Source organism: Triticum dicoccoides, chromosome 1A (genome assembly GCF_002162155.2).
Source record: "Triticum dicoccoides isolate Atlit2015 ecotype Zavitan chromosome 1A, WEW_v2.0, whole genome shotgun sequence".
Lineage (NCBI taxonomy): Eukaryota > Viridiplantae > Streptophyta > Magnoliopsida > Poales > Poaceae > Triticum > Triticum dicoccoides.
Window position 1 is genome coordinate 412,251,592 of NC_041380.1, and position 9,832 is coordinate 412,261,423.

General features: G+C 45.1%; 2 protein-coding genes across 3 annotated transcripts; one reads left to right on the forward strand and one right to left on the reverse strand.

Annotated features, from left to right (window-relative positions):
* Window positions 1–1,311: 1,311 nt before the first annotated feature.
* LOC119276465 lies at window positions 1,312–6,379 on the forward strand. The gene is made up of 8 exons (XM_037557520.1): window positions 1,312–1,638; window positions 1,720–1,850; window positions 2,834–2,911; window positions 3,014–3,058; window positions 3,218–3,262; window positions 3,364–3,415; window positions 5,382–5,478; window positions 5,916–6,379. Exons 1-8 carry the CDS (start codon window positions 1,332–1,334, stop codon window positions 6,079–6,081), a joined length of 921 nt encoding a protein of 306 aa, XP_037413417.1. The 5' UTR covers window positions 1,312–1,331; the 3' UTR covers window positions 6,082–6,379.
* On the reverse strand, window positions 6,226–9,350 carry LOC119276449 (probable protein phosphatase 2C 48). Of its 2 annotated transcripts, XM_037557509.1 has the most exons (4): window positions 8,753–9,350; window positions 7,178–7,595; window positions 6,868–7,091; window positions 6,226–6,783 (listed from the first exon to the last, which is right to left on the reverse strand). In XM_037557509.1, the coding sequence occupies exons 1-4, from the start codon at window positions 9,047–9,049 to the stop codon at window positions 6,601–6,603; spliced, it is 1,122 nt and encodes a 373-aa protein (XP_037413406.1). In that variant the 5' UTR covers window positions 9,050–9,350; the 3' UTR covers window positions 6,226–6,600. The 2 variants fall into 2 exon arrangements, with proteins under 2 accessions (XP_037413406.1, XP_037413398.1); XM_037557501.1 differs by having other exon boundaries at window positions 6,226–7,091.
* Between the last annotated feature and the right edge of the window lie 482 nt (window positions 9,351–9,832).

The following is a 9,832-nucleotide window of genomic DNA, read 5'->3' on the forward strand; positions in this document are numbered from 1 at the left end:
GTTCGAGTTAGGAAGAAAAATGTAAGGGGCTGTTTGGATTGTGACTATCTTTGCCCTATACTGCCATATTTTTTTTGCTACACTTGCTTTACTTGAGTTGTTCAAATCATTAGCCTCACTCCGGCTTATCTAAGGGAAATCTTGCCACACCTTTTGTGTTTATGATATGTGGGGTTCACTGCTCATTAAAATATTCTCACCTTAGGTGTGGCTAGAACCAAACATCCACCTAATTTGGTCAAACTTGCCTAAGGTGAGGTGTGGTAAGGTGTGGCAAGGTGTGTCTAGGAACTAAACAGCCCACAAATGTCCCTAGAAGTAAAGTTGATCAAAGGAAGTGAGAGATCAAGCATCATTAATTTCATTGATAGAAAATGTGTGGATACATGATTAAAACATGATTGTTCAGATTAAACACCTCTTTACTAAGGGCATGTGCAATAGTGTTATTTTAATAATGGTATGCAAGATAAATACTACTCTCCCATCTCATAATATAAGACGTTTTTAAAAGTTAAGCATCTTATATTACGATACGAAGGGAGTAACATAGAGGAAAGAGAAACCTTTTAATGAAGAGATAATATCTTAGTAACAAATCTTTCATCGTGTTTATAGGAATATCTAGTTACTAGAGATAATATTAAGAGATAACCCATCGTGTGTTAATTTTTTTGTCATCTCTTGATTAAGTGATATGATTAAAATAAGTCATCTTATCAACCACAATACATGCTCTAGTGACTATTTTAAAGTTGTAACAATAGTCATGTGCTAATTTTTTCTATTTTTAAAAATATATTCCTCACATCACGAACATGTGTTACACGTATGGATGGCTTAATTTACTCGTCAACAACACGATTGATTGTTGGTGTTGGAAAACCAGAAGAGACTTGTGTGAGATTCACATCAGGTGAGATCGTGAAATCAACCCTAAAAAAAATTTAGACATATCAAAAAATTCTGAAACTATTTGACAATATCCATGCGGGGTCTGTCTCCAGCTCTAAAAAATCAGCTCAAAACTCGATGTACATATGGAGATCTAGAAAAGACAAATTTGAATATGAATAGTGGCAGCTTTAGTGAATAGTACTTTGACACTGTTCATGTTCAAATTTCTTTTTTGTTTTTGTTTTTATTAATGTAGGTCGAATTATGACTGAAACTTTTTGAGTGTTTCTATAATTTTTTAACAATGTTTTAACATGTACTCGTAAATTTGATCTCATTGATCTCACCTAATGTGAGATCGATCTCCCTAGAAAACCAATAAGCTGCCGTGGTGACTGTAAGCGAAGCACACGACTGCCTGTCCTTCCCCAATAATGCGCGGCATCGCCTCCGCCGGAACGCTCCGCCCCGGGCCATCCGCAGCTGTCCGATCAAAATCCAACGCGGCAGGCCGCCCCACCCTCCACCGACGACCCCTCCTCCACCTCCGGCGATCGCCGGAACCCTCTCTGCCGTCCATCCGCCGCAGCCGCCGCCTCATGCCTCCTCTTACCGCGGCCGCCCGGGCCACCAGCAGCGTCGGCGACGCCTTCAGCGAGCTGGCCTCTGCCGCCGACTTCGCCGGCATCGCCTCTCCCGACGGCCGCATCTCCGTCATCGGCTTCGGCTCCCTTCTCTCCGGTGAGTGCCACCGCTCTTCCCCGTCAGTAACAAACTCCGAGTCCAAACCACTGGCTTAAGTTTCGAGGCCCCTGACGCCAGAGCGGAGCGCGAGGAGCACGTTCCCGGAGCTGAAGGGGTTCCGTGTGGCGGCGCTGCGCGGGTTCCGGCGCGTCTTCGCCCACGCCGCCCCCATCTTCTTCGAGCGCGGCATCGCCATTGAGGCCACTAAGGCAAGCAGACTGTATGCTTATCTTTATGATGCTCTTGTCAGTACTTGTGCTTCATCTTTGTGTACGCATAGTTCGTCCGATTGCATTTCACATTTCTGTTTGTGGCGTAGTAGTGTCTGATTACTCTACAAGGTGTGTAGTATTTCCAATTTTCCATAGGGACATGGATGGATTGCTCGGAGCTGTCATATGCAATTCTGCCTGAATGTTGTGATGTTTGGAATTCCTGGATGACCAAATAGTGAGGGTGATAGGGAATTGAGCTTCTCTATGGTTTTGATTTTTCACCTCTTCCATAGTTGCGCTTGACTGTCGATTTTTGCTATGTTGAAAGATACAGAGGGAAAAAAGAGAAGTTTTCATTGTGCAGTTAGGGCATCTGTCCAATCAAATAACCACCACTGATATGAGCTAGATGCAATTTTGGAGATGACCGTATCACTTTTCTTTTTACAAAATTCTGAAAAAGATATTTTATTGCTTATCTTTAATATTGACCAATGCATGAAACTCGTCTTATGTATAATTGCTTGCCTTTTATATTGACTAACATGTGATTTTTTTTTTCTATTGCTTAATGTTTCTCTTTGTTATTCGTGGGATCATTTGACCATGTGAACGCAAGCTTCTTTTGATCCATTTGTGGAGTCCAAAAGGATGAAACCATGTCGCACTGAACAAAACTGAGGCATGGAAATATGTTTACGAATGTATAAGATAATTATTGTAGTACTCTATTGCAAGCAGAAGAGGATTTTTGTTACTGCTTAAGCAGATTTTCTGAAGCATGGATACTCGTCTTCGCTGTCTATGGTAATAGAAGAAAGGAAAGTGTGGTGTTTTATTGATAGATCGAAATTATTGATTTTAGATTTGTATGTTTGAGGATGTAGAGTTTAGTGTGCTTCTGCCAGGAACTTGCATTTTTATTTGGGTTTCCATAAAGTTTTGATTTTCATTGAAGTATTGGGATTGACTTGTAGGAGTTCTCAAGCTTAAGCGTGGAGCATTGTGAGGGAGAAATGATAGTTGTCACTGTGTTTGAAATCAAGGAGGAGGAGGTACTGTGCTGCACTTTATGATAGTGTGCAACTTTTTGTTCATGTGCAATCCAGTGAAGTTTTTTTAGGTTTTAGTGAAGTACTGAATTGGGATATTCGCAGGTGCCAGCATTCATCGAGAGGGAGCTCGAGTTCAGATTTCTTGCGGTGGGTGAGCAGTTAATTCACTGCATGCTAACCAATTTTGTTAGGTTTTCAGTTTCTTCATCTCAAGCCTGGCTTTTGGTGGAGTTTAGATTGTCCAGTGTCCAGTCCTGGCTTTTAATTTAGGCTAACTCTTTTGTTTATGTATATATGTGTTGTCAGGTGGCCCCTGAAGGACTGGATGGAGCGCCTTTTCCAAATCCAGCTGTAAGGGCCTGTATTTTGGGACTGAATTTCTAGCTTAGTTTTTTGTTTGATCTTTCCTGCAATGCAGTTATTATTCATCTTGATGGAATTTATTGGTTCAGGTTGTCTGTGCACGCTATAGCGATGAAGAGTATTTCCAAGTGAGATGCAAAGGTTGAATCTATATGACACTCAAATTTCTTTCAGTTCTGCATTTCATTTCAATGACTTTGCTACTGACTTTGTAATGGGTTTGTCTGTTTGACTATTGATAAGATATGGTAGGATTTTTTCCCATTACGATCTGAAAAAGGGATTGGGTTCCACTATCAAAAGATAACGAAATGAAAATAAAACAAAAGCACCCATTGCAAATTTGTGTCCAAACTGAAATAAAAGGGCCTAACGCAGAATTCGCAGGCCGCTGCCGCATCTAAGCTAACAGCAGCAAGAACTGCTAAGAAAACGACGGTGTATATTACAGAGATTGAAAGCCAACTACCCTAGCACACAACTTGATTGTCAGGGGTGCCAGATCATCAGGAGAAAGGCAGATCATCCGTATCCACTGAAACCTCAGCCTTTTCTTTTAGTCTTCCTCCATAGCTATGTTCCCATTTCCATCGTCCTCTTCAGCTTCCTCATGTCCATCATCTTCCAGGCGCAGATTTTGCCTTCTTCCTTCACCATGTCCATCATCATGGGCCGTCAGTGCCTCACATTGCAGTGCATTCGCTCCTTCCTCCAGCATCACACGAACTTCATCAGATTATAGGCCTGCCCAGTAATGCATAAACGAGCATGCACAGCACTCAAATTCAGCAGGCTATCAGACCAGTTTAAATTCAAAACAAACTCTGGTGGAAGTTTCCACATCACCCAGCAAAGAGCCGCCAAGCCCACAATTTGTAAGTTTTGACTTCTACTAGGCAAGAAAGTAGGAATCCACCAGAAATACTGGCAGAAACAACCAGGTCTATCTACAGGTCCTACACATTTGGCTACCATGCTCCAGACATACTTAGGTCCCGCTTGGCATCGGTGTAAATATTATACAGCTGTATTAGTTTACATGCGTATATTACTGGGCCACAGGTGTTTTCCAGCCGGAAAAAAAACGACGAGTCGAGGCCTGTATCATAAACCGACTGAATAAGAGCATGATAGGGGATACAGGTGTAAATATTACACGCCCAATCCGATGAACCAAGCGAACCCACCTGACTTTTTCTTACCCGGCAATGTTTTACGGGGGATTTAGAAAGGAAACGATATCCAAGCAGGCCCTTAGCTGCAGAGCTTGGTAGGATATACTCCCTCTGTCTCAAAATGTAATGTCAAAAAACGTCTTACATTTTGAGACAGATGTAATATTTCTTTTTCCATTATTTGGTAGAAACTAGAAAGACTATTTTCTTGGTGACCTGGCATCCCTTTTTATATTCATCTGATACATTGGAGTGATGATCTAGACTTCTCTTTTACGTTTTTGTGTCCAGCATCCTGTTTTCCTCTTTGAACTGCCAAAACTTCTTATACTTTAGGAACAGAGGGAGTATTTAATAATATTTGATAACAATTTCTGAGAAGAATTGTTGCATGTTTGTGTTAATTTATAACAAGATATGACTTTTAACTATGTTATTCTTTGAGGTCTTTTAGCATATTTATCTGCCTCTGTTATCGCAATTGTTTACTACTGACCAGCTAGGGTAAAATTACATAAATCGCCAGGGTGATACCTGAATAAAAATACAACGAGATATCAACAATTGGTTACTAGGATAGTAATAGTTTGCTCATGTATAATATAAAGTTATTTTAAAACTGGGTCACACATATACTTTGAATCGCAGGATCAAGTTCCACTGAAAAGAAATCAGGATTTTAAGGAATCATAGGATGACAAAAGCATCAGAGTAGAATTAACACAGACAAGTTTGTTCAAATAGTGAAACTTTATGACGATGAGCAAAGCTTTAAGCATGGTAGTATTTCTTTTACCCTTTTATGGCAAAGTGATGCCTTATGCAGGTACAAAGCTATTTACTTTTGGATAATTGCACAAGACAGCCCAAAATTGTAATCTCATTCCTAATTCCATGTAACACACTGAAACGTTGACCAATTCTTTCTGCAGGAAGCAAAGAGATATATAATCAGCACTATGGACGGTACAACATTGATAAAATATGGAGGGATGATATCTTACCCTGTCGTCTATATCTCAGGCACTGGTAAGTATGTTTACTCTTCAGGCATCTTATGCTTACTATCCACTTAGTTGCTTCTTTTTTTTAATTATCCTGTTCTTCAATAAACCCGTTATAAGCATCAGCAAAGGCATCTTCTGCATATTAAAATCACTGTACACCTTTGAACTCCACCGAGACACCGATTATTATATGATATATTTGTTCTCCTGGTACATCTCATCAGTGACATCTCAAAGCAAGGGGCATTCTGCAAGCAAGATGATATCATTGCTTTGTGACATCTGAAAGCAAGATGCATCATGAAGCAAAAATAACTAAATAAGTCATTGCTCTGAACATTCTAGTTCTTGTACCAACGCATTTTCTATCGAACTGTCTCTATCATCAAGGGGGGTGTAGATAAAGTCCGATCCTTCTGATATTGCGACCACCTCACACGGGTTTTGATTGCCTTGCAGTGTTCTTGCTGCCAAGAATCTGGGAGAACCAGCATATAGCAACTTCCTGGACCACACCTATCTGGGTGACCGGAGAACCACAATAGGGGAATACTTGGCCACGACCGGAGCTGGCATCATGGAAGAGGAGCCACCGGAGACGCTAAGAAGTCGCTACGGCGGCTAACTCGACGATGACTTTCACGGCCACAGCCACCACAGATTGAAATTCTCACTTGTGTGACTGCTTCCTACCGAATCGGCAGTCGATATGAACAGGGATGCACCAAATAATGCATGATGCTTCAGTGCAGAATATCTAAGATTGAGATTGTTTTGGGCGCAAATTATCGGCGCCAAAGGCGGTGATGTATGACCCTGTTGTGATTGATGTACACAGATAACAAGGCAATGATTGTGACGATTTCCCGTCATAACAGAGACGGAGGCATACACAAAAAATGAGGACAAAAATGCATTTGCCCCCTTGCCGTTGGCTGCTGTTGATTCTCGTGCATTTTGGGGGAGATTTTCCGGCCGTCGACCGGCAGCAGTTCGCCCACCGTCCCGACTGCCGCACGTTGTGATTTGCTGTGATCTTCCATTTTGGTCTCTGACCGCGACGTCTGCACTCACTCTACCAAGAAAAGGACGGGCGTTTTCTCTTGCTTGGTCTTCACGGCAATGCAGGGACGAAGCCGTCCGTCTACGATGGCGGCGAGTGGTGGAAGAAGAGGCAGATCGCCGAGCAGTCGTCGACGGCGTAGCCCCGCCGCTTGCGCCTCCAGGCACGGACGGCCCACTGGACCAGGCGCTTCGCCGCCTTCTCCCTCTCGGGCGTGGCCGCCACGATCTGCACCGCCTCTTCGTTGGAGACCACGTCCCAAACCTGCCGCCATTTTTCGACGACCATCAGACGATGCAATAGGATTGTGCCAACAGCCAAGGCATAAAAAGGTGGTTGGCTGCTTACCCCATCGGTGGCCAGGATGACGAACTGGTCCCGGGCGGTGATCCTCCTCTGCGTCACCTCCGGCGCCGAGATGACGCCGTAGTCCTTGACGCAGTAGTCGCCAAACGCGCGCGACATGGCCAGCCCCCGCGCCTCCCTGTCGGGCAGCCACACCCGGTGCACGCCGGGCTCGTCCTCGTCGCAGTACACGCGACCCTTGCACTGCACGATGCGCGCCTTCTCCTCTGCAATTCAGTTTTCACCGTGGGTGAGTAATGGCCGTCCCAAGAATGCTGAACGTGCAGCGGCGCGTCTGTCGCAGCGTACTTACGAGGCAGGTTGGGTTTGAAGTCGACGGTGAGCTGGACGGCGGCGATGCTGCCGTCATCCGACGTGGTCCCCAGAACGGCTCGTGAGTCGCCGACGTTCGCGATCACCATCGTGTCACCCTTCTTGATGATGGACAGAGCAGTGGAGCCACTGTTGACCGCGTCGAGGCGGCGGCTGCGTCGGAGCTCTTCGTCGACGGCAGCAGCGGCCGCCAGGTAGGACTGCTTCCAGAGGTCGAACTGGGAGTGGCAGAGCTTCTTCTCGCCGTTGATGAGTGACGCCAGCGTAACGGCCTCCTGCCAGCGGCGCACCAGCGACGGCGGCAGCGAGTCCCGGACGGCCTTGGAGACGTAGTGTCCCCACTGGCCGTGGCCGTCGAAGATGCCGCAGAAGATGGTGTCCTCCTGGCATCCGAACCCCTGAAGAGAAGGAGAAAACCACAGAACAAGTTTACTTTTAGCTTGGTGTCCATTTCGGTTTGGCTATTTTGAACTTGAAATATGCATGAAAATACTAGGAATTAAAGATATTTTTTCGAGATTGAACTAGGAATTAGAGATGTACGGCTTGAGAAGTTGAGATTTTTTGTTTCTCATGCAACCTGTCTTTGGTAGTGCACCGTTTTCTGCCATCGCAGTCATAACCTCTTGGATAACGACCCAAGCTACACATTAGATTCAGAAACCAAGAAACCTAACACCTTTTTCTCTCCAACGAACCGAGACACGTATTATGCCTTTTTGGCATGGAGATACAGTTAGTAGTACTAGTATAGTAAAAGAGAAACGCCTAGAGGCCAAAAGCAAGCGCCATATCCAAGGACCTCGTGAACAACATGCTACAAAACCTATGTCTAGATAAGCCACGTAGCACTACATCAGTGAAAAAAACTGCTTAACTAAGGGCCAACATCAGTAATTTAGTAAAGAGACTACCTCATTGCTCGGTTGGGCACTTTGCTCCGATAGATTGTTATTATAGTCTCGTTTACTGAATCAGTTTTGGTCCATTTTTCTACTAAGAAACATATCTTTATTTCTGTCTATAAATTTCTCTTGTGGATAACCAATATAATTCAACGCAATATTTTTTGGCACAACGACATACTGAGTCTAGGATGTATTGTAGACTTGTCGCAGCAACAACAGAACTGTACTGAAGAGTGCAAAACGAACTAAACCACCTCACAAAGATAAAGAAAAATCAGAAAATTGATTAGGCAAACGAAGGGGGAGAGAGCTGAAGCCCATATCTCAGGCAGACTGAGACAGGTACATGAAGCTGTTTGATTTATTCAGTGGTCAGAAACTATTCTAGACTTCTTCTTCAACAGGTTACAGCAATGAGGGGACAAAGCCAACGAACCATGGCACAATATCTTCTTCTTCTTCCTAACTAAGTTCCTTATGAGAATCTCCAAGTCAGTGAGAATATTGAGTTGTCTCGTCGCTAATTCGCTACTACTATTATAAAGTCACCAATGATTGCGACGAGACGTGGAACAGAGCATCAACATGCAGCGAGCGGATTATGAAACACAGAGCAAAGCAGGCGATGGATGGAAGATGGAACTCACCTCCCAGACAACGGAGCAGTCCTGGTTGGTGCCCTTCTCGCCGCGGCGAGACCACACGGCGGCCAAGGTCCCGGAGCCCTCGCCCCGCAGCGTCCCCGACGTCCGCAGCACCGTCCCCTGCTCCTCCTCCTTCCTCTCCTTTCCCAGAGCCATGGATCGGGCCAGCCCCTGCAGCAGCGACGACAGCTGCCGCATTCTCGCTACCCCAAAGAAACAACCCGAAAGAGTTTCTTCTCCCCCTCCTCTCTTAGTTTCTGCGCGACCGACGACGCCGGTGGTGTGCACGGGCAGGGACATAGCACTCTCCTTCTCCGGCCATGGCGATGGATATGGAGTTATGGACAGGGAGTACGCACGCACGGTTTCTTTAGCTTGGGAGATGCCCTGATCGTTTCTCCTGGATCTTTCTTGGATGAGGGCGATTGACTTTGGATTGAAGAAACGAGCTTGGACTGGAGCTATGGATAGGATCAGTCGATCGATCTGGTTAACTTGGCCAAGGAAGAAAGTGGGGAAGCAAGCAAGGATTGGACTGGCGCCAAGGAAGAGGCGTGAGTCGAGCTGTGGTGTGAAGTGAAAGCTGGGGAGGGAGGGAGCTTTTTAAAGGACAGGAGAGCTGGGGAGGGAAGATCGAAGAGGTGGGATGAAGAGCCCGGGAGTGCAGTAGAAGCTACAGATAGCATGCAGACCGAGGCCGAGGCAGCAGCGCGGGGCCGTCCGCTTGCACAGCAACACGAAGATGCCTTCTTTGCCCATGGAACAAGGAAAGGAGATGGGACGACGGGACGGGGTATATTTCCTCGGAGACTGACCCGGCGTATTCCATTCCGTCAACAACTTTTAGGTCTTCGAATCGAAAATATAACATTTTGAAGTTGCGTTTTGTCCCCGTTCCGTTCTGAAATGTGCGACGAGGCAGGGGCATGATCGTCAGCGGCGCGCACGAGGTCGAGACAATGGATAGGTTTGTTTATTTCAGCACTAAAGAAATATAAGAGCGTTTATATCATTATTATAATAATCTAAACGCTTTTATATTTCTTTACATAGGAAACAGATGATACCACCTCACACGTTGTT